Below are 25,220 nucleotides of genomic sequence, written 5' to 3'. Positions count from 1 at the left end.
CCGGCCTCTTAATACAGGTTTCCGTGATCACTGTAAGAGTTGTTGTCTGAGTATTCCTAAGGTTGGAGTGGTTTCCCTTGGGGAAAAGGCAGAGTGTGAATGGAGAGCTTCACGTGAGGAGGAGGTGGGGGTAGACGACCGAGGAGGGGTGCCTGAGTGGTAGGGAGCTGTACTCTGCTCTTTTCTGCTCAGGGAGAAAGGGTTTGGCTGCAGAAGCGAGCGTACTGAGGCAGCCCTTTGAGATCTTGAAACTGGTTTACATTCAGAAGCAAGATCCTTTGGTGATCCTTTTAACAGCCTTCATCCTATGAGGAAAACGCTAGTTCACTCTCTTCCCTCTGGTCCCTAAACGGGCTCCTAGGTTACAGTTTGTCTAGTAGAGGTAGTGGAGGAAAGGAACGGCAGAGAAACCATGAAGCTTTGTGTCAAACAGCCTCAATCTGTTGTTTTACTGGGATTCTTCATTGTAGCGTCTTAACTGGCTGCTTATGCGTCCTGAGGGCTGCTTAGTAGGTGAACCTGGGCAAGGGGGTTGGAAGCCTGTTCCTGGGCAGAAGTAGGCCAGACCAAACACTGTTGCAAGTCTTAAATGGGAACTGGGATTATATGTTGCTGGAGGTGGAAGAAAGTGCTAAAAACTGTGCAGCCTTTAATAAAACACACTGACACATCCTAATCAAAACTACTTTTGAAACATCTCCATTCTAGCTGTGACTTGGAACTCGACCTCAAATCCACAGATACTATTCTCTGCTGGCAGCTCAGAAAGGAAAATAAAATTCCACAGAGAGCCTGGCAGATAGTCTTAAAATCTGGTCTAGGGTTCCCTGCACGTATGAAAACCCTGGCTTTCCAGACAAGTATACACTCTTTTGAGATGCTTTTTCTAAGTTTGGTGGGGGAGGGGGGATACTTTCAGACCTGGGCCTATTTTATTTATTTATTTTTATTTTTATATTTTTCAGGAACAGAGCGAGGGATAGATAGGGACAGACAGACAGGAACGGAGGGAAATGAGAAGCATCAATCATCAGTTTTTCATTGTGACACCTTAGTTGTTCATAGATTGTTTTCTCATATGTGCCTTGACTGCAGGCTTTCAGCAGACCAAGTAACCCCTTGCTCGAGCCAGGGACCTTGGGTCCAAGCTGGTGAGCTTTTTGCTCAAGCCATATGAGCCCGCGCTCAAGCTGGCGACCTCAAGGTCTTGAACCTGGGTCCTCCACATCCCAGTCCGATGCTCTATCCACTGCGCCATCGCCTGGTCAGGCCCTGGACCTATTTTAAATGGTATCTTGTTGGTGAAGCAGAATTGTTAGGAACCTCATTGCTGGTTAAGATGTACAGTACAATGTGTACATTGAACACCTGTAATTCTTGTCGTATTAGTAGGCATACATAGTGTAATGCTGGTGGCTGAGGCCAGGCAGGTTCACATTGGATTCGGGCAAACAGGAGAGGAACTGCTGAGCCAGAAAGTTGTCAGGCCGTTCCGTCTAATAAAGTCTCACTAAGGCAGACAAGCACACAGGCAGGGAAAACTTCTTCTCCAGCAAACAAATGGCAAAATGGCCCCTCACAATGGTGGACTGGCAATCCGTGCATCTGCAATCCCCAATCTCTCTCGAGGACAAGCACCTATAGCTTTTTGTAGGCCATGCACATGTGCCACTGCCAGGTGCTTAACATTAATCAAGCAAAGGGCTTGCAGCTGGTACACCAGCAAGCAAGTCTAACACAGTTGTCCCACACAGAGGTACGGAGACAATGAGTATTTTGGCCAGTATCCCTCAGTAGCTGCTAGAAGCCAGGCAGTAAAAGTCAGATCTCCTTAGGGGTTCATACCATGGTGTCCAAGAAACTTGCCCATGAATCACTGCAGTCCTTATTTCTAATAAATGATTCATTTCCACCAAAAAGCTTGAAAGCCAGAAAGAAGGAATCTAGAACTTAAATATGATGGAAGGAAATATAATGCACAAGAATAGATCATCTGGATTGAGCAGGGCAAGTCACTCTCATAGGGTTCCCCACATTGTTCAAATTTAAATCCTACTTGCTACTTTTTCTTTATGCTTTGGAGCCTCACTTTCTTATATGATTTCTTTTTAAAGGGTAGTTTTATTATATCACATAGGTTAGAACAGAGAGCCACACACTATCTTTACAGAGGAATCTTGCATTTCCAGCCACTGGTTTTTTTATATTTTCTCCTTGGACAAAATGTAACAAGTGATTGGAAACAAGCAGAATGCATGTGTATATAGTTCTTCTGATCAATGTAGTTTCCTTGCCCAGAACAGCTTTGCTCTTTATGAATCCTCGCCAATCCTAATGTGGACCTACTTGGTTCATTAGATCTGCTTCACTGCCAAGTACTCTGGCAAGAACAGAACTGGAATTAGAAACCACTGCCTTGCAAACTAGAAATTGTTAGACTTGTCAACTTTCTGCTAGGACCGTAATTTAGTCTGGGGGTTCCTTTAAGGCCACTTCTACATTTTTAATCCAGGGCCAAAAAAATCCACCTGTTTCAGAGTGTAGTTAAATTGAAGGAATATATTCTGTATTTCCAATGATGCATACAAATAACAACTATCCACTAATGGAAATTAATTAAATCACTAATATTTAAACTACCCTTTCTTTTCCACTCTCCCCAACTCACCCCCAGCATTCTATGAAGAGTGAATACTGAGGAGGATTCCTGGATTTGCTGAACAGGTTGATGAGAGGGAGTGCAACTGGGAAAAATAAGGAGGCCAAATGTGTTGACTCAGGGGACCAGCTTGAGCTTGGCTCGGGGGAAGAAGCAGAGAAGATAACTGCAGGTGGGTCTACTCATAAGACAGGCCCTGGCATGAGAAGTGACCATACGCTTCTCTTCCCCTCCCTTTCCCCCTTCTCTCTCTACCAATGAATGGCTCATTCACCCCTGGCACTGAGGATAGCTCAGATAGCTCGGTTGTTTCCAGTGTCAGCCTCAAGCGCTGAGGATAACTCAGTTGATTTGAGCATAGAGACAGGGGTTGCTGGGTGGATACAGGCGCATACAGAAATCTGTCTCTCTGTCTCCTCTCAAAGGGTGGGGGGAAGGAAAGGTTATGGTGGCAGTTCCACAGGGAATGGAAATTTAAGAAAGATCTTTTAGAAGGGTACTTAGGGAGCTTCACTGTGTAATTCAAACCCTCTCACATTATTTTTCTGAAAAAGAACAACTTTAGAAAAAGCTACATTCCTTTTCAATGCTTTTAGAATTGATTTGTTTTTATTAAAAGTGAAAATATTTTGAGATTGGCCTTAGATGGAAAGTAGAACCACTCACAAAATGCAGTGATTTAATTCATTCACAAGTATTTATAGTACACCCACAATGTGCCAGGCACTGCTTACTTTTGTACCTCACCAATGAGCATCCCTTACTTCCTATAGATGTGCTCACAACAATCAATGAGGCAGTATAATTTTGTTCTGGAAAAGTGCAACCAGTGCCTTTTTCCCTTCAGTTCAGGGGTTCCCACTGGTGCATGTGCATGAGGATGTGCAGAATTTCAGACCCACACCTGAAGTCCCAATTCAGTAGGTCTGGGTAAGACACACTGAATCCTCATTTCAAATAAGCACTTCAGTTGATTTTGAAACAGTTGCTCCAAGTACTCTACTTTAGGAAATATTGCCTCAACTTGTCAAAAATGAATTTTCTTAAGCTTAGGTTGTTGCAGTGGATAAGTCATGTATGTGTATGTTAACTTTTAACTTTTTTTCTTACTACCCAGAGGACAGGAGTAGCAATAAACTAAAATTCTGAGAAAAATACAGGGAGGGCCAAAACTTAGGACAAGAATGAGGGAATGGTAGTGCCAACATCTCTTTTATATAGTTATTGCTTATTTTTCCCCTAGAGATTGTTTGTGTTTATGTGTTAAGAGCTAAACTAATTTTTACTTTAGCAGGTTTCAGACACTCTTAAGCAAATATGCTGCCCTCGGTCCTCACCAGTCCTCCCTGAATTGTCGAGTTCTACAGGAGGGTTCTTTCAGTTCCGTTCATGATTATCTTACCCAAGAGGACAAGGAAGACAAAGGAGTTTTTTATGGGTTTCTCCCTTTGAAAGAAACTTAAAAGTCATCCTGGTTTGAGTTTGGTAAGAAATGCTTTAATATGAGCAGTAAATGAACTCAGAGATAACTTTGTGGTAGCACAAACTCACCTAAGAAATGTTTTGTTGATTTCTATTAGTTAGAGCCTAATTTGTCCAGTTAGACAAAGCAGGTGAGTCAATGGTGATTAGGCCACCCCACCTGACTAGGTCTTGGGGGGAAGTAGATGAGAGTCCCTATTAGCAATTTGACAGCTTTAGACCAATGAAGAGATGAATAGGAACTAGAAGGGATGGCAAAAGACCAATTTCTATTCTGTATGATGTCCAGAGACCCACTGCTACTCCTGGTTCTCTGAAGGACAGGAAACCCAGGATCCCAGCAGCTGAGCCATGGTCCAGCACAGTAGCATGCAGTACTCGTTTTAGATGAGTCAGAACAGACCTTAGGAGACCAGCCCTTTGGTTCTTACACAGGTAACGGCAAAACCAGCAATAAAATCCAGGTCTAGTGGCTTCGGTAAAAACCAGTGCTATAAACTTTGGAGGTCATTAAAAGATCTCCCATTTTATTCTGGTATCAGGTGGCCATCTGCTTTGGGTGAGCCTCACCCAAGTACCAAGGATGTGAATCCTGATTAGTTTCGGTCACTATCCAGGCCAGGTCCTGTTGTAGGAATGGACGAATGACATAATCATGGCTATTAAAATCAGGGGGTTATTTTGCTTAGAATGCTTCTGGAAAATATTTTACTTGCTCTTTTAAAAAAGGAGTGTACAAGTAGTTTTGTTTGAGAACATACATGTTGCATGAGGATTTGAGGCTTAGTCCCTGTAGCCATCTAGCCTCTGAGAAAACAAACTAAGGATGACAAAGTAGAAAAAAATAGAAAGAACCATAGAAAAAAATTGGAAAAGCTTGCATCCTTGATGAGTTTGAGATAATCATTAGACTACACTGGAAGGTCCCTATCTTGTGTCTTAGTGTTACATGAGACATTCATTTTCCTTGCTGTTAAATTTATTCTACTTGCATTTTCTGACAAGTACCATCAAAAGTACCCAAAGTGACCACTGTCACTAGCTCCCCATGTATTTTTCCAGAGTCTAGAAGCAAAGGAGGTAATTTGTCAAGCATAGGTGGTCAGTAGCGGAGCAACCAAACAGCGCCGCGATTGGCCCACCATGAAAGCTGGGACGCCCACTAGTGGGCAGGAGGGAACAGGTTGACCAGCACTGCAAAAGTGGGTGGTTTTTATAAAAAGGTTGACTTTGGGGGAGAGGAGGAACCCTGGACTTGGGTTCAAGAGCAATATATTACCTGTGTTTGGGTAAGTCACACTCAGCCTCATGCTCATCTGTAAAATGATGGTAATTCTGTTTATCCCAGAGTAAAAACTAAAATGAATAAGTGAAAGAATTCTGCATACAAATGTAAGTTTTTATTACCACAAGATGCTTTTGAAAGATGAAGAATTTAGAGTCTCCAAGTTACTCCAATGTCCAAACATTGACATCCAGTGTTTTCCCGGTTGTCTTTGCCATGGCACTATTGGCATAATGTAGTCAGGAACAGCTGGGAGCACAAGGACAGTGAGCAGGATGCTGACTGGCTCCTTTGAAGCTCGGCAGAAAGAATATCATAAGGAATTATCAGTGTTCTTCACAGGACAGAATGGAGTGGGACCTGGGTACTTACTGGTTTCCAAGCCATTATGAGGCATTTTCCATTTCAATTTCAAATCTGCTTGCTAACTGGTTTTGGCCTAGTGAGGTAGTCATATATAAACCTGTATAACTATCTTAGAGTATTTAAACATAGCACAATTGAAACTTCAAATATTTTGTTCTTGATGTGATCTTAGTGTAAAAGTTGAATACATTTATAACGTAGTCTTTCCTGAGTTTTGAGCAATACCTATCTCAAAACTCGAAAATGGAAAAAAAAACACAAAAAAAAAAAAACCCTCACCAACAGAGGTATTATAAACATAGTTTTTATTCTTTTCTCATCTTCAATGAAAAAGCCCTCATGCTACCAAAACATTTTTTGAAACTCAGTAACTAAACACAACTCAAGAGCCTGATGATTATTTTTCTAGACAACTGCTGAATAATTTATATTGCTTTTTAAAAATAACTAAGATGTATTTGTATTACTTCATTCCTTTTTAAAGTAGCAATATCCCCTCACATTTTTCATAAAAATCTAAAATATCTCTAGTTCCAAGCGTCTTATATTTAATTTGTTCTAAGCATTTTTTTCACTAAAATTTCTCAGAAATAAGTGCACTTCTAAAGAAAAAATAAAACTAAAGACAAGAGAAAATAATAATGGTGTAGCAAACAGTTACTTTGAGCATTCTACATCTCAGCAATTCCGAGAGAGAATGTGCTTAGTGGCCAGGGTCCTCCCTGCTGACTAACATTTCAATTCATTCATCTGTAGGTCACCAAAAGATGGAGAGCTGTTTCTCCTGCAAGTAGATATTGCTTGGTTGTCTAAAGGTTTTCTACACAGTAAGACACCAAAAATAAATGTATTTAAAAATAGTTTTAAATTTACAGATTTACACAAAGAGATACAGGTGTTTAAAAACAGGAAAAGTATGCTTTTATAGATAGATATAAATGAAACCCTATTTTAAGACTTAGCAACCAAAGAAAGTTTTAAATATCCCACATTTGTTATTTACCATTCAACTAATAGCTTATTAAATCAGCTATATATTTAATTCAGAAAAGGTTGATTTATAAGAAATTCCTTATATTCAGATAGCACTAAATTTTAATAAATTTAAATATTTAAAGCTATGTTAATAAAAAAGCATAAAAGAAAAATAACATAACTTGCTTTTATACAAAGTTTTTTAATAAAAAAGTCAGTCTACATTAAATCAGGAAATCAATAAATCTGAATTATACAAGCTTTCTATATACTTAGAAAAACCAAAAACACACAGTTTATAATAAAACTCTTTAATTCAAAATAGAGTCTAATTTAAAGAAAATGTCATTATGCCCAGTTGAGTAGATAGGGTTCTGTCATTTAAATTAAATAGTTCACCTGAAATATGGGAAATGTACAAGAGACAAAATTCAATCTCAAGGGTACTTCACAAATTATCTAGCTAACTTACACCATTAATCAAATTCTTAGCTTCCAAAACGCAGACACAGTCTTTAATTGCTTTTAGATAGGCACTTAAATGCTTTTGATGAGGAGGAAACCCCAAAGATTGTGACTTACTTTGTGAACTCCAGGGAAAATGAGACTAAACAAAGTCAACTTCCAGAACTGCCTTTTCACTGCCAGGAAATTAGAACTATTGCCAAGTTCTACCTGTGAACAAGAATGTGAGAGAAGGAAACGAAAATGCTCTATTCTTCTTCAATCAAGAAGTAAACTTGGGTAATTCAGCTCCTTTATCTCTCTGTCAATTTGAATTAAAGATAATTTTCTGTATACTAGAATAGTTACCTTTTTAGAACTAGAGAACTATGCAATTTCCTCATATATTTCCCATTCACTATCACACTAGCAAAATACTCCTTTAACAAGGAAGAGGAGTGAGGTGGGGTAAGAAAAATCATAAAACTGAGCAGAAGTTAAAAGACTTTTTTCAAATTAGAAGTGGTTATAATTAGAAAAACCAAGTTAACAAAAGTGATAACCCCAGTATTTTAATAGCTTTCTCTCCTACTCAGCCACATGATCCAAATAAGAAAATGGATATGAACTATTAAAAGAACCCATGACAAGTATCAAACAAATACCAGAATGAAAGAATGAAAGGGGGGAGAGGAAGGAAGGAGGGGAGGGGGGACGGGAAGAGAGGGGGGACGGGAAGAGAGGGAGGAGGGAAAGAGAGGAGGGGAGGGAGAGAGGAGGGGGAGGGGAAGGAGAAGGGGAAGGGAGGGAGAGAATTTGGTGGGGAGAGTCCCCAGAATGGCCTTACTGAAACATATTGGAACTACCTAACAGCAACATTTATAAAAGAAAATTTTAATTTGCATAATAATCCTATGCAATTCTTCTGAATTAAGAAGAATATCCCTAAAAATAAATCATCATTTTAGATTTGATCACAGATCACTTGTAATGGTCATAATTGTTACATTTTTAAAAAAAATTCTATCAAGAACATTAGGCCATTCTTTGATAAAGTATTATTCCTTAACTAAAACTTAAGAAACCAAAACTGTAGAGTCATTTTAGAATTAAAATGTTGAATTACAAATATTATTAGGGAAATACCCAAAGAATTTGATGCTGACATTGTCTCCCTTATCCTCTAATCACAACCCCTCTGGCCTGCATTTATCTCCTTAATTCCATTTATAGTATCCACGTGTAGCTAAACATGAACAATACTGCCCTTCAATAAGCTGATTTCTATGAAAGACCTTCATGTCTGAATACAGCAGTCCCACAGGAAAGTAAAATTCTACGTAGTTGTGAACATCCACTCTCTTCAGGATCTTTGGTACATTTGGAATATAAGAAAATAATGGCACAATAATACAAGTACTATTAAAGGAAAAATTTTCAATTAAAAAAAAGTTAACCAGCCATGACATGTAACAACTTTCTAGAAAATCAAAGTAAATAGCTCTTTGTACTCAACAAGTTCATTTACATGATCAGAAGTTTGACATTTAAAAAAATAGTTTAATAAAAATACACTAGTTCTACAAGCAGCCTTCATGGTCATTTCTTATATTCAACTCACCATAATCAAATTAAAATAATGCCATGTCCTCTTGTTAAAAAAGAAGTCCTCTTGTCACAAGAAAAGCAACTTTACATTTTATATAATATAGTGCATCTCCCCTGTGAGTACACAGACACGTATATAAAGGTCATCGGTATTTCTGAATGCAAAATAAATGTATTAGTGGAGTGCTTGAGTGAAGGTGTTCAAGTTCTTCCTTGTTATACACTTGTCACTCCCTACTGTGGAATTTGTGTTACAACATGATGATAAATTCTATTTTTTAAATAACCAGTGTATTTCCTTTTTTAAAATGTCTTAAAACCATTATAGAAATTGTCTTCCTAGGTATTCTATGGGTGTCCAAACAATAGGGCACGTGTTCTAACACCAACTATGGAAGATGGCTTTTATTGATTATCTAGACCCATAAGATTTGCAGTAAAACAGCAATACTGCAGTGTTACCTACAGGTTAGCCTATGTTGCTTTAAATGATATGTGTTTCTCCTGAATTGATTAAAGTTGTTACAGTACAAAGCCACAGCATACACAGGCAGAATGGACCTTAAATGCATGTAGGCAGTGCAGTTAGAAAGGAGTGTACATTTCTTTTATTCCAGTACCTTCGTATAATAAAGTTAACACAAATAATAAAATATTTAAAAAAAAATAAGACAGCTGGCACTGCCAACCAATTCCTATAGTAGTCCTAGAAATCCTAATCCTGTAGAATTTCCTCTTGTAGTCATAAGCACCACCGTCTTCGGGAGTATTTCAGTGTACTGTTACCGACGCCAAGCAAGCCTGGTGATGCAGCTACCTGAGTTCTCTTGGTTGTGGGTGAATGTGATCTTCATTCATAATTTCCCGGCTTTCATGTAGGTGGGGATAGAGCCACGCTGAGTCAACCCTTCAAACCTTTTATATGTATAATTGAGGAAAACCCAGTCTTTGGATTTGTAGTCTGGTTCTGTGGTGTTTGGCACTAGAAAAATAGGAAGATTAACCAAAACCAAAAGAATTTCATTAGTGAAAATGTCATCATTTCATAGCTTTTTAAATAATGTGATGTTGACTGTCTTACCTGGTTGTAAAATATCAGATTCTGGAAAGTCATCAAAATTTGAAGTATCATCAATGCTTTTGATTTCTATAGGGATTGCTGCTGGCCTTTCCCTATAAAAAGGTATTGAATGACCATGGTAAACTTTCTTGAACTATGATTTTTCCAAACAAAATAATTCTATGTGAAAATTTTTCAAATTGTTCTATAGATATTAGAAGAACCAAAGAAAGTTACTGTGGATTTGAAAAACTAAGTGGATTTCACAGTTGAGTTTAATTTTTTATTAAAATACTATCATATACTTGGAATTTTTATTTTTGTACCAAGAATTCCTCATGTTGCTGTTATTTTTTTAATGAAAAAAATCGAGTTAATGAAAAGGAAAGCAAAATGGGAGATTTATTTTAAAGGTTTGTAATAATATAAAATATATTGGGGGAGGGGGCTGGAGCCTCCCTAACTAATTTAGAATAAAATCCTAGGGGAGGATCCATATATCAAAAGTCATTTGGGAAAATAAGGACTCAAAGGGTGAAGCAACTACACATCTGTGATGAAACCTGAAACAAAACACTGTTCAGTCATATTCATTTTAAGGGAATCAGGGATATTTGGTTAAAAATTGTCATGAAAATGCCTTCTTTCCATGCCAAAGTTTTTGAGTATAGAAACAGGTGAAATTTTTATTGCTTCTATATTTTCAAAAAATATTTACTGGATCTATTCAATGACAAGTTTACAAAATTATGTAAAACCGTATGTATTTTTTCCCCAGAATTATTCTAAGTATTTCTACATAACACATTTATATTAGTTTAGTGGAAAGAACCATAGACCATAGTGACCTCACATCTAATCTCTTTTAATTAACTAGCAGTATAACTTTAGGGAAGCAAGTCTTAAAACCCAGAGACTGGACTAGTAGGCTCTAAGCACACTTCTAGCTATAAAAAGTTCTGTTCAGTGTGATGATGTATGAAATTAACAAGCAAGTAAGAGTTAGGATTCCAGAATGAAATTGCCTGGGTCCAATCCTAGTTAGTATTTCTAGCTAGATCATTCACTAGCTGTGGCATGTAAGCAAATCACTTCTCTATGCCTCAGTTTCCTCATTTGTAATATAAGAAAAATAATAGTACCTACTCATAAAGTTAATTATAAAGATAACAAATTTACATAAAATACTTAGAAAAATGCTGGACATATAAGTGATCGGAAATTTAGCTATTATTATAACAGAGTGCCTAACCCACAGTAGAAGCTCCAGTGAAGATCTCCATTCTCCATTGAAGAAGTGACACATAAGCTGTCTCAGAATGAAAAGGAGCTGGCTGAGCAGGGGCAGGGATGAGGGCAGGGAAGACAGCATTTCAGCCAGAATGAATAGCAAATGACAAAACTGTGAAGCCGAGGAGTGGGAAAGATCACACAAGATGCAAACTGTAGCATGAGGTAAGAGCAATACCCCACAGTCCTGAAATGCAGTTAAGGATCCTTAATTTTATTTTAAGTGCAAAGGGAAGGAAGAAAATGACACAATCAGATTTGTTTCTAAACCACTGATTTGTGGAGAACAGATCAAAACTATTGAAGGCAGTTTGGCCATAAACTGAATAAAAGCCAATGCTTACAACAATGCTAAGCAAATTTCTGTAAGTTATTTGCATTCCTTAAGTTTCCCCACAATATGTTTAAAAGGGGCTGTATCTTATAAATTAAAGGAGACAAATTATGGTATTTTAACAAGTGAACAAAAAATGAAAAGTTATAGTGTGAAATATAAATATATCTTGGTTGTGCTAACAGCCCTCATCATGTACTGTATTTCCCCGTGTACAAGACTCTCCCATGTATAAGACACACCTTAAATTTGGGGCCTGAAATTTGAAAAAAGAAATTACATAAAGTTGTTGAAGTCAAGTTTTGTTCATCATAAAATTCATACAACTCCTCATCACTGTCAAAACTCCCATCCAGAGAAACTCTCACAAGTCCAAGAAGCACAGAGGACTCCATTAAAGAGAAACCCAAAGAAACCTACACCAAGACACATCATAATTAAAATACCAAAGCTAAGCGATAAAGAGAAAATATTAAAGGCTGCAAGAGAAAAAAAAGTTATCACCTACAAAGGAGCCCCCATAAGGATGACATCGCACTTCTCAACAGAAACACTTGAGGCCAGAAGGGAATGGCAAGAAATATTCAAAGTAATGCAGAACAAGAGCCTACAACCAAGACTACTTTATCCAGCAAGGCTATTGTTTAAAATCAAAGGAGAAATAAAAAGCTTCCCAGACAAAAAACAACTCAAGGAATTCATTACAACCAAACCAATGCTGCAGGAAATGTTAAGGGGCCTGTTGTAAACAGATGAAAGTGGGAAAAGAATATAGCAAAAAAGGAATACACCTTTAAAGAAGAAAATGGCAATAAACAACTACATATCAATAATAACCTTAAATGTAAATGGATTAAATGATCCAATCAAAAGACATAGGGTAGCTGCGTGGATAAGAAAACAGGACCCATACATATACTGTCTACAAGAGACACACCTTAGAACAAACGATACACATAGATTGAAGGTAAAAGGATGGAAAAAAACATTTCATGCAAATGGAAATGAAAAAAAAGCAATACTTATATCAGACAAATTGGACTTTAAAACAAAGGATATAGTAAGAGATAAAGAAGGCCACTACATAATGATAAAGGGAGTAATCCAACAGGAAGATATAACTATTATAAATATCTATGCACCTAATAATATAGGAGCACCCAAATATATAAAGCAGACTTTGATGGATTTAAAGGGCGAGATCAACAGCAATACTATAATAGTAGGGGATTTCAATACCCCACTAACATCACTAGATAGATCCTCAAGAAAGAAAATTAACAAAGAAACAGCAGACTTATTGGACACACTAGATCAACTCGATTTAATAGATATCTTCAGAACCTTTTACCCTAAAGCAGCAGAATATACATTCTTTTCGAGTGCTCATGGTGCATTCTCTAGGATAGACCACATGTTAGGGCACAAAAGTGCTCTCAACAAATTTAAGAAGACTGGAATCATATCAAACACTTTCTCTGATCACAACGGCATGAAACTAGAAATGAACCACAACAGAAAAGCTCAAAAATTCTCAAACACATGGAAACTAAATAGCAGGTTGTTAAATAATGAGCGGATTAAGAATGAAATCAAAGAAGAAATAAAAAAATTTCCTAGAAACGAATGACAATGAGCATACAACAACTCAAAATTTATGGGACACAGCAAAAGCAGTACTGAGAGGGAAGTTCATAGCACTACAGGCACACTTTCAGAAGCTAGAAAAAGCTCAAATAAACAACTTAACCCTGCATCTAAAAGAACAGCAAGTAAAGCCCAAATGTAGTAGAAGGAAGGAAATAATAAAGGTCAGAGCAGAAATAAATGACATAGAGGCTAAAGAAACAATACAGAGGATCAATGAAACTAGGAGCTGGTTCTTTGAAAAGGTAAACAAGATTGATGAACCTTTAAGTAGACTCACCAAGAAAAAGAGAGAGAGGACTCAAATAAATAAAATTAGAAATGAGAGATGAGAAATAACTGACACAACAGAAATACAAAATATTGTAAGAAAATACTATGAAGAACTGTATGCCAAAAAACTAGACAACCTAGATGAAATGGACAAATTCCTTGAAACATACAATCTTCCAAAAATCAATCTGGAAGAATCAGAAAACCTAAACAGACCGATTACACCAAATGAGATCGAAACAGTTATCAAAAAACTCCCAGCAAACAAAAGTCCTGGACCAGATGGCTTCACAGGCGAATTTTACCAAATATTCAAAGAAGAATTAACACCTATTTTTCAAGCTATTTCAAAAAATTCAAGAGGAGGGAAGACTTCCATGCTCCTTTAATGAGACAAGCATAATCCTCATTCCAAAACCAGGTAAAAACACTACAAAGAAAGAAAACTATAGGCCAATATCCCTCGTGAACTTAGATGCTAAAGTTCTCAACAAAATATTAGCAAACCAGATCCAGCAATACATGAAAAAAATCATATATCATGATGAAGTGGGATTTATTCTGAGAGGCAAGGATGGTACAATATTCACAAATCAATAAATGTGATTCATCACATAAACAAAAGGAAGGAGAAAAATTACATGATTATATCAATAGATGCAGAAAAAGCATTTGATAAAATCCAGCACCCATTCATGATCAAAATTCTCAGCAAAGTGGGAATACAGAGAACATACTTCAACATGATAAAAGCCATCTATGAGAAACCCACAGCCAACATCATACTCAATGGGCAAAAATGAAAAGCAATACCCTTAAGATCAGGAACAAGGCCTGACCTGTGATGGCGCAGTGGGATAAAGCATCGACCTGGAACACTGAGGTCGCCGGTTCGAATCCTTGGGCTTGCCTGGTCAAGGCACATATGGGAGTTGATGCTTCCTGCTCCTCCCCCTTCTCTCTCTCTCTCTCTGTCTCTCTCTCTCACTCCTCTCTCTCTAAAAAAATCAATAAATAAAAAAATAAAAAGATCAGGAACAAGACAGGGGTGCCCCCTTTCACCACTCTTACTTAACATAGTCCTGGAAGTCCTAGCCACAGCAATCAGACAAGAAGAAGAAATAAAAGGCATTCAAGTTGGAAAAGAAGAAGTAAAACTATCATTATTTGCAGATGATATGATATTGTATATAGAAAACCCTAAAGTCTCAGTCAAAAAACTACTGGACCTGATAAATGAATTCAGCAAAGTGGCAGGATATAAAATCAATACTCAGAAATCAGAGGCATTTTTATACACCAACAATGAACAGTCAGAAAGAGAAATTAAGGAAACAATCCCTTTCACATTTACAACCAAAAAAATAAAGTACCTAGGAGTAAACTTAACCAAGGAGACTAAAGACTTGTACTCGGAAAATTACAAAGCATTGATAAAAAAAATCAAGGAAGATACAAACAAGTGGAAGCATATACCGTGCTCATGGTTAGGAAGAATAAACATCATTAAAATGTCTATTTTACCCAAAGCAATCTATAAATTCAATGCAATACCAATTAAAATACCAATGACATACTTCAAAGATATAGACCACATATTCCAAAAATTTGTATGGAACCAAAAAAGAACACGAATAGCCTCAGCAATCTTAAAAAAGAAGAATAAAGTGGGAGGTATCACACTTCCTGATATCAAGTTGTACTACAAGGCCATTGTACTCAAAACAGCCTGGTACTGGCATAAGAACAGGCATATACATCAATGGAACAGAACAGAGAACCCAGAAATAAACCCACATTTCTATGGACAACTGATATTTGACAAAGGAGGTAAGGAAATACAATGGAGTAAAGACAGCCTCTTTAACAAATGGTGTTGGGAAAATTGGACAGCTACCTGCAAAAAAATGAAACTAGATCACCAGCTTACACCACTTACAAAAATAAACTCAAAATAGATAAAAGACTTAAATGTAGGCCGTGAAACCATAAGCATCTTAGAAGAAAACATAGGCAGTAAGCTCTCGGACATCTCTTGGAGCAATATATTTGCTGACTTATCTCCACGGGGAAGTGAAATAAAAGACAGGATAAACAAATGGGACTATATTAAACTAAAAAACTTTTGCACAGCTAAAGACAACAAGAACAGAATAAAAAGACAAACTACACAATGGGAGAACATATTTGACAGTACGTCTGATAAGGGGTTAATAACCAAAATTTATAAAGAACTTGTAAATCTCAACACCAGGAAGACAATCCAATCCAAAAATGGGCAAAAAAGATGAATAGACACTTCTCCAAAGAGGACATACAGATGGCCAATAGGCATATGAAAAAATGCTCAACATCACTAATCATTAGAGAAATGCAAATTAAAACCACAATGAGATATCACCTCACACCAGCCAGAATGGCACTCATCAACAAAACAACACAGAATAACTGCTGGCGAGGATGTGGAGAAAAGGGAACCCTCCTGCACTGCTGGTGGGAATGCAGACTGGTGCAGCCACTGTGGAAAACAGTATGGAGATTCCTCAAAAAACTGAAAATCGAACTGCCTTTTGACTCAGCTATCCCACTTTTAGGAATATACCCCAAGGACGCCATAGAACGGCTCCAAAAGGAGAAATGCACCCCCATGTTTGTGGCAGCATTGTTCACAAAAGCGAAGATCTGGAAACAGCCCAAGTGTCCGTCAGAGGACAGTGGATTAAAAAGCTTTGGTACAGGTCCTGGCTGGTTGGCTCAGCGGTAGAGCGTCGGCCTGGCGTGTGGGGGACCCGGGTTCGATTCCCAGCCAGGGCACATAGGAGAGGCGCCCATTTGCTTCTCCACCCCCCCCTTCCTCTCTGTCTCTCTCTTCCCCTCCCGCAGCCAAGGCTCCATTGGAGCAAAGATGGCCTGGGCGCTGGGGATGGCCCCTTGGCCTCTGCCCCAGGCGCTAGAGTGGCTCTGGTCGAGGCGGAGCGACACCCCGGAGGGGCAGAGCATCGCCCCCTGGTGGTTAAAACGTCGCCCCTGGTGGGCGTGCCGGGTGGATCCCGGTCAGGCACATGCGGGAGTCTGTCTGACTGTCTCTCCCCGTTTCCAGCTTCAGAAAAATACAAAAAAAAAAAAAAAAGCTTTGGTACATATATACTATGGAATACTACTCAGCCATAAGAAATGATGACATCGGATCATTTACAATAACATGGATGAACCTTAATAACATTATACGGAGTGAAATAAGTAAACCAGAAAAAAAACTAAGAACTATATGAATCCATACATAGAAGGGACATAAAAATGAGACTCAGAGACATAAACAAGAATGTGATGGCAATAGGGGTGGGGGGTTGGGGGGGAGGGGGGATGGGGCGAAGAAGGAGTGAGGGGTTGGGGGAGGGGAGGGGCACAAAGAAAACCAGATAGAAGGTGACAGAAGACAATTTAACTTTGGGGGAGGGGTATACAGCACAATCAAATGTCAAAATAATCTAGAGATGTTTTCTCTCAACATATGTACCCTGATTTATCAATGTCACTGCATTAAATTTAATAAATAAATTTAAAAAAAAAACTCCCATCCATTAGCTTGTCCTCATCTGTGTCTGATGACGAATCACTGTCTTCATATATTGCCTCATCCTCAGTTCTATCTATGGCATTTGAAATGCCACACTTCTTAAATGACTTGACAATTATCTCAATCTTGATATTATCCCAGGATCTTTTCACCCAGGTACAAACTTTTCTGATAGTTGTTTTCTTCACTCTTCCTGCTCGTGTCAAATTGTCCCCAGAAGACTTCCTCCACTGGTTCTATTTGTCTTTCATGGCAGCTTTGAAGGGTTTGTTAATGCTGACATCAAGTGGTTGGAGCTGGGATGTCAAGCCTCCAGGTATGACGGTAAGTTTTATTTTTTGCTCTGCAGCAGTCTTCTTTGTGTTTTTTGTTACATGTGCCCTGCACTGATCAAGCACCAATAGGGAAAGTTTGTGTAAGAGCCCACCTGGTCTCCTTCTCCAAACTTTCTCAAACCAGATCTTCATCTCATTGTAATCCATTCAACTCTTGTCATGAACATGGACAATCACTCCTCAGAAAATGTCTTCTTTTGGCATTGTTTTGTGTTTGAAAATCAGCATAGGAGGCAGCTTGGTTCCGTCAGCACAACAAGCTAGAATAACTGTATAATGGCTCTTTTCATATCCACTTGTCTTCACAGTTACAGTTTTCACCCCCTTCTTATCAACAGTTCTGTTACCTGGGACATCAGATTGAAGGGAGACTTCGTCCATATTTGCAATCTGTCCCAACTCAAACTGATGTGTCTTCCTTCCAACATTGAATGACAAAACGATGAAATTCAGGGACCTTCGGCTCATAGCTTTCAGGCACTTTTGGGCAAGTCTGGTGAGTATACACATGCTTAGTCTATTCTGTTTCATGAACCTGAAGCACCAGTTGTGTCCTCCTTTGAAATCAGTAACTTCTTTTTCATCAGCAATTCTTCTTGCCTCATGCTGAACCAGCTTTGTGGACACAGGAATTCCAATTGCCCTTTGCTCTTCAATCCATTATCTTCAATCCCCTCTCTAAATCAGGCCGTTTTACTGACTTGCCTCTCATGGCCTTCTTCTGCTGTGGCGTTCTCAGTAGGGTTTCTTCTTCCCGTAGCCAGTCTCGGATTGATTTCTCAGTTGGAGGAGGACCAAACTTTAACGTTCAACAGCACAATTTCCACTCACTTTTGCAAACTGGATCACTTTCAACCTGAATTCAGCACTGTAAGAAAATCTTTTCTGAGCCATTTCTGGACAGAACGTGGCAAAACATAACTGTTGGGTAGATAAAGTTATTTTTTCTCACCCTTATTGTTAAAGATGGCGCTGCCCACATGGATGGCCCTTGCCTAGGAGATAACAGTAATTGATTGCCGTTCTTGCTTGGAAGAGGCATGGTTATGCTAATGTGTGTTGGAGGAGGGCTTTCACACCAAAAGGTTTTAAAAGGAGGAGCTAGGAGGCCATTTGGAGGGAGATCACGTTGTTCTGGGGGAGAGTGATTACGTTCTAGGAAGAGCCCATGGAGGCAGGGCAGGGAAGCCACATGGAGGCAGTCAAAATGGCAGAATGGGGAAGGAGAAGCTAGTTTGTGGAGGAGAAGGAGATGGGGAACAGAGGTGAGTAAGACTGGTGAGGTAGAAGCCTTTGATTCTAGGAAACCTCAGATGAGTAAGTAGCTTTGTGAGCACTGAGTGGGGTTTGGAGCCCAGTGTGTGTTTTTACTCGCTTGCCGGGTGCAAGCTGGAATAAAGGAAAATGGACCACCAGTTTTCGGCTCTGTTGCCTCTTTACCATCTATCCAAATCAAATGCGAACCTGCATTGGCCAGGTGGCTTTGATGGCAGCTGCAAATACTGGCTTTACAGTAACCTACCATAATATACCGGTAACAAGTGCAAAACAATGAGTGCAAAGGTAACAAGTGCGAAAAAGCAGGAAATGCAAGTAAAAAAATCTACAACTGCTGTATAGCATGCACCCAGTTTTTAGACCCCAAATTTTTTGGAAAAGGGTGCGTCTTATACATGGGAAAATACAGTAACTCTGGACACAAAGATCTAAGCAGGTGTACAATATGTGATTTTCCCCTTAAAGTGAGTATGTGTTAAAACCAGTCATTTAGCTATAGCTATTATAGTCTCACTCACTTATATTAATATAATCTGGAAAAAGTTGACTTAGTAAAATTATAACAGTTACTTCTTATATTACATCAAGCAGAGTAAGAGACAAATTAATCACTAAGTCTACTCAGCCCTCTCCCATTCAAAGCCTATGAACGTACCTGATGTGCCCCCAGTCTACACCTTCAAAAAAAGGATGACCTTTTATTTCTTCTACTCCACCATTTCCAATTCTATTTTCAGAATCAATACAAAATCTAGAAAATGGACACAGAGAAATGAATATACACATATCACATCTAAAGTATTCTATTTGCATTACTTCAACCATTTCACTATTTTTGTTTATTGAACTTAACTGTTTATTGTGAGAAATGTGGGAAAAAATATAAATCATCTGTAATTGCATCATTCAGAGATAACTACTGTAAACAGTTTGGAGCAGCTTCCTTCTAGTCTTTTATTTTAATTACAAAAACATTATGTTGATACTGTAAGTTACTATTTTAGGGCTTTTCACTTAATATATTGAGAAAATTTCCCAAAATCATTAAATTTTTTCCCACAATTTCTTTTTCTAAAATTTGTATATGGAAATATTATAATTTATTTAGCTAATCCACTACTGTTGAACATTTAGAGGATTTTCATTTTTTCATTACTAAAAACAGTATTGCAATAAACATTGTGCCTAAATCTCTACACTCATCTGATTATCAGCATAAGCAGAACTGCTGGGTCAAAAGTCACATACAGCTTAGAGATTTTTCATAATGTGCTGCCAATGGCCATTCCCATAGGTTGTCCCAATTTATATTTCTTCCAGTCTCCACAACAGAATCAACACTTCATCTTAATTGAGAAACAGAATGGACTCTTTTGCTTAGATAACATTTCATATAAAAAGTTTTATGACATGAGCTGCCACTAACATTTTATTTTCCTTTCCTCTTTAATGGGATGGGGTCATTGCATTCTAACAGGAGTGACCTCTGAAACAATACCAGACCCTCCCTCTTCTTAACTCCTAGTTGTTTTTTTTCCTGCATACTTCCTTTTAAGACTTGGCATTAAAAAAACAAAACGTAACAAAAAACACCTTTTCTTTATTCATTTCTTTGATTTTATACTTCAGTGGTAGTCCTTTCCCTCACACAAAAGTGAAATGGTCAATTTAGTGTTTTAGGCACCTGTTAAGTTTTAAGATACACAAACTCCTCTCGGGACTTATCCACTAACCTAAGAATTAAATCCTTGGCTTTCTCAGATATCGGCACTTCTGGGGGAAATACCAGAGTTTCTTTCCAGTTCATTACTTTTCTATATGTCTCTTGAGGTGTTTCAGAGCAGAAAGGCGGGTATCCTACATATCAGAGAAAAAAAAAGTTTTATCAGCTTTTATAATCAAATATGCTATACCTACTATATGTGTCACAAGAAACAAAGTAGCCCTTAGTGTTTTATTTAACAATAAAAAAGGCCACCAGTTAAGTTATAATAAAATTCCTAATGAAGTCAATAAAATAAAGGATTTGAAACATTCCCCTCCCCCCTTTTATCTGAAAGGCCAAGCCAGTGCAATTTTGATGCATGGAAGTTCAATTAAATACCTGCTTCCTGAAACCCAGTCTCTAGGGAGCTCATTGGTGTCTATCATGGTGTATTTAACATTGGGGGAGGGGGGTCAGAAATTGGTTTAAAAGAGTTCTGAAAATTAGCCCATGGTATCTGCGTAAGTTTAATCAGTAGCATCCAGGGAAATATATTTAGTATGTACATAAATGAATCATAAAATATACCTATTAGCATTTCATACATAATCACTCCCAAAGACCACCAGTCACACAATTTGTTGTAACCAGTCTGCATGAATACCTCCGGTGCAATGTAATCTGGTGTTCCAACTGTGGAATATGCCTGCAAAGGAACAGCTTGTCAAACCAGCATTCTTAATATATTTTTTGGAAGATATGAGTATGACTCACTACTATAAAAAAGCAATATATACAGAAATATATACAGAAGTTAATTTTTCTTTTTATTTGGTTTGCATGTTTATCATGTATAAGGCTTAAGTGATAGGTATTGAATAAGATAATATGTTATTTAAGACATGATTTCTGCCCCCAAGAAGCTCAACTAAGTTATTTATATACACTTAGCCTTTAATCCATTTCAAAAAAATAATAAAAAGGTTGAGCCCAGTAGGCCTGGCTTCCCCACTCAGTACTAATGTGTTCTTAGGCAGGTCATTCAACCTTTCTGAGCACAGACTTCTGCTTACATAAAATTGGAGTCACAATACCTGTCTGAACAGTTCATGAGGATAAAACAATAAAAGGAATGTGCTTTGTAAACTGCTACAACCTACAATATATATAAACATCAGGTATTTTCATAATAAACCTAATTCCAGACCACTACTCATTCATTAGGAAGCAATTCTTAAATCATATATAAAGTCTTACAAAAAGTATTTATTTAAGGAAATATTTCTTACCTAAGGGTAGTACTCTAGGGCAGTGGTCCCCAACCCGCGGACCAGTACCAGTCCGTGGGCCATTTGGTACCGGTCCACAAAGAAAGAATAAATAACTTACATTATTTCTGTTTTATTTATATTTAAGTCTGAACGATGTTTTATTTTTAAAAAATGACCAGATTCCCTCTGTTAATCCATCTAAGACTCACTCTTGACACTTGTCTCGTAAGTTCGACAATTATAATTTAAAATACCACAGTTTTTACGCCAGTCGCATAATTTTATTTTGTGTATTTATCCATCCCACCCTAAAGGCCAGTCCGTGAATATATTTTCTAACATTAAACCAGTCCATGGCCCAGAAAAGGTTGGGGATCACTGCTCTAGGGGCCATTTAAAAATGTGTGAGAGCGGGTTTCTGTCATTTCAATGAGATAGGGGAGGACATGACTGATATTTAGTGGGCAGAGGATACAGGTCCTGAAGGAATTTCCTGCCCAAAATACAAAAGAATCCCCTCTACTTCTCCCTTGGGAAACACTATACATATACCATATTTCCCCATGTATAAGACACTCCCATGTATAAGATGCATCTTAATTTTGGGGTCCAAAATTTGAAAGAAAAAAATAAAAGTATTACATAAAGTTATTGAACTCATCGTAAAATTCATACAACTCCTCATCACTTTCAAAACTCTCAAATTAGCTTGATCTCATCTGTGTTTGATGACAAATCACTGTCTTCAACAATGAGCGCAAAACAAGCACGAAAAAGCGGGAAATGGAAGTAAAAAAAATCTACAACCACTGCATAAGATGCACCCAGTTTTTAGACCCCAAATTTTTCGGGGAAAGGGTGAGTCTTACACATGGGGAAATAGTTATAATGATTGCCACAGAATAGTAAAACATTGCACATAAGTAATCATCTGTAAATATTCTGTAAATAGGGAGTTACAGAATATCCACATTTTTAAGCAATATTCATTTTTCCCTTTTAAAGTAGAAAATACTGCAATTATTTTCTCAATTGTAAAATCTAATCTAAAAGTGACACATTTAAAAGTAGAAGAAAGTTTTTGTTAATGCATAGCTCAAAACGTTTTTAACATTTAAAATAAATTTTTAAAGGCCCTGGCCAGTTGGCTCAGTGGTAGAGCATTAGCTGGCGTGTGGAAGTCCCAGGTTTGATTCCCGGTCAGGGCACACAGAAGTGCCCATCTGCTTCTCCAGCCCTCCCCCTCAATTCTCTCTCTCTCTCTCTCTCCCTCTCTCTCTTCCCCTCCTGCAGCCATGGCTCAATTGGAGCAAGTTGGCCCCAGGCTCTAAGGATGGCTCAATGGCCTCCGCCTCAGGCACTAAGAAGAGCTCGATTGCTGAGCAACAGAGCAACACCCAGATGGGCAGAGAATTGCCCTCTAGTGGGCTTGCTGGTTGGATCCCTGTAAGGGCATATGTGGGAGACTGTCTCTCACTGAATAAAAAATAAAAAAAAACTTTGAAAACCACTAAAATATTTTACAAGCTCAGGAAGCTTGCAATTTTGGTGGCTAATGAAAGAAGCTCAATAATGCAAAGACCATTTTATTTGGTTTGAGAGTATAAACTATTAACTTCCTATCTCTTTACCTTCTTGAGGGAATGTTGACTTAATTTCATTTTCATCACTTTGTTGAATTTAATATATTTACAGAGTGGCTATAGTGCTAGGCATTATATAGAAATTAGAAAACAAAATCAAGAGGCACATTCCTAACCATAAGAATGTTCAAAGACCTAGTTAACAGGATAGAGGAAAGGAGGAAAATTGGCAGAGATTCTTTATTTGCTAATAAAGGAAAAATATCAAATAAAGAATAGTGTGGAATTAAAAATAGTGTTACTGCACATTAAAGCTGTAATTTATCCATGGTAAAATCTGCTTTCCAATTGTATTCATTGTGAGACTATTAACATGCCAAGCTTCCTGTGTATTCTGTCTATAAAAAAGTTCTTAGAGGCCCTGGCTGGTTGGCTCAGTGGTAGAGAATTGGCATGGCATGTGGAAGTCCTGGGTTTGATTCCCAGCCAGGGCACATAGGAGAGGTGCCCATCTGCTTCTCCACCCTTACCCCTCTCTTTCCTCTCTATTTCTCTCTTTCCCTCCCACAGCCAAAGCTCCACTGGAGCACCGCCTCAGGCACTGGAATGGCTCCAGTTGCAAAGGACGAAGGGCCCCAGATGGGCAGAGCATCGCCCCCTAGTGGCTTGCCCGGTGGATCCTGGTCGGGTACATGTGGGAGGTCTGTCTCTCTGCCTCCCCACTTCTCACTTCAGAAAAATACAAAGAAAAAAAAAGTTCTTAGAAACACACAACAACCTTTCAGGTGCTGACTGATATCTGTTGTATTGGGACAAGTATGGAAAAGGGAAAAATGGAAATCACAAGGCATTCACTAGAATTACACTTAACACACTTATCACAGTGAGTTTTATATAAAGTGCTAATTACTAGTAAACAGAAATTTCTTAATTACAGATATGCTTTATAAAGTTAAATCATAAAGTAAAAATCAGCATTTCACTTTACAGGCAAGGCAACATTACAGAGAAACTAAGAAAACTGGTGATCCCAGCACAAGCTCTATCACTGCTGCAAAGTACTAATCATTGTGAAAGACATAAAATCAAGCAGAAACCAAAGGAAATTTTAGAACCAGGGCATGAAACTGTTCCTTAAAAACGTGGCTAACTCACCAGCTGTCTCCTGTTCTTCTTCCATGTTTCTGCTTTCCTCTTTGAGTTCATGTTCTGAAATGCTAATTTCAACATGACAGAATAATAATCATGAGAAGAAAACTCTCACCACAAAATACACATTTAAACACTTTATTTTAAAGAGAGAACCTTTAGTTCTCAACAATACTGAATTAAAATAGCTATACTACTTTAACTAACTCCCCCCCAAAAAAATCAAACTTACAGAAGTCACTTGGTGGGTTGTGTGTAAGGTTTCTGTAGAATTCAGTCCTGTGAGCTTTCTTTAATCCCGTGCATAAACCAAAATCAGATAATTTTACATGACCCTAAAAATAAATAAATAAATAACCCTAGTAAAATCAGTGGATTATATTAACTTTGAAACAAAAGCTTTATTATAAACTTTTTAAAATTCAATTATAAAAATCTTACTTAGAATTCATACAAATGAAATGTAATATAAATATTTGATGAGGATTGCATCATTCTAGGAAAAAATGTAATTTAGCAATAATATGAGTTGCAGTTGTCCATTTCCAATCACAAAATCAGCACTATTCCTCCATCAAATAATTAACAACCTAATAATTCACCAGTTTATTCACATGCCTTGGCATCCAACAAAAGGTTGTCTGGTTTAATATCCCGATGGATGAAACCCAACTGGTGAATTGCATCTATTGCCAGAACAGTCTCTGAAATATAGAACTGTGTTTCCTCTTCTGTCAAGGTATCTTTCTTCATTAGCAATGTCATCATGTCACCTATAAAGGAGAAATAAAGGAAAGTAAGTATCATGTAGTGGAAATGCCTCAAAAGGGGAATACCTGTAAAAGCTTTCTTTGTATCTACACAACATATGCCTGGCTTTTGCATTTTATGATCCACCC

At 37.9% G+C, this 25,220-nt stretch overlaps 1 protein-coding gene across 9 annotated transcripts in view; it reads right to left on the bottom strand.

The window, feature by feature from the left end:
• Positions 1-8,231: 8,231 nt before the first annotated feature.
• Positions 8,232-25,220, bottom strand: part of STK38L (serine/threonine kinase 38 like) — a 101,303-nt gene continuing 84,314 nt past the window's right edge. For all 9 annotated transcript variants that reach the window (XM_066353358.1, XM_066353424.1, XM_066353368.1 and 6 more), the window contains 8 exons: positions 24,940-25,094; positions 24,554-24,656; positions 24,328-24,389; positions 20,907-21,024; positions 20,347-20,470; positions 19,269-19,364; positions 9,901-9,992; positions 8,232-9,801 (listed from right to left, as the gene is read on the bottom strand). In XM_066353358.1, the coding sequence (XP_066209455.1) occupies positions 9,674-9,801; positions 9,901-9,992; positions 19,269-19,364; positions 20,347-20,470; positions 20,907-21,024; positions 24,328-24,389; positions 24,554-24,656; positions 24,940-25,094 (878 nt within the window). In that variant the 3' untranslated portion in view covers positions 8,232-9,673. The remainder of the gene's footprint in view (positions 9,802-9,900; positions 9,993-19,268; positions 19,365-20,346; positions 20,471-20,906; positions 21,025-24,327; positions 24,390-24,553; positions 24,657-24,939; positions 25,095-25,220) is intronic.

This window comes from Saccopteryx leptura, chromosome 1 (genome assembly GCF_036850995.1).
Source record: "Saccopteryx leptura isolate mSacLep1 chromosome 1, mSacLep1_pri_phased_curated, whole genome shotgun sequence".
Classification (NCBI taxonomy): Eukaryota; Metazoa; Chordata; class Mammalia; order Chiroptera; family Emballonuridae; genus Saccopteryx; species Saccopteryx leptura.
Note: the sequence above shows the minus strand (reverse complement) of the source record. Positions and strands in the feature narration are given on the sequence as shown.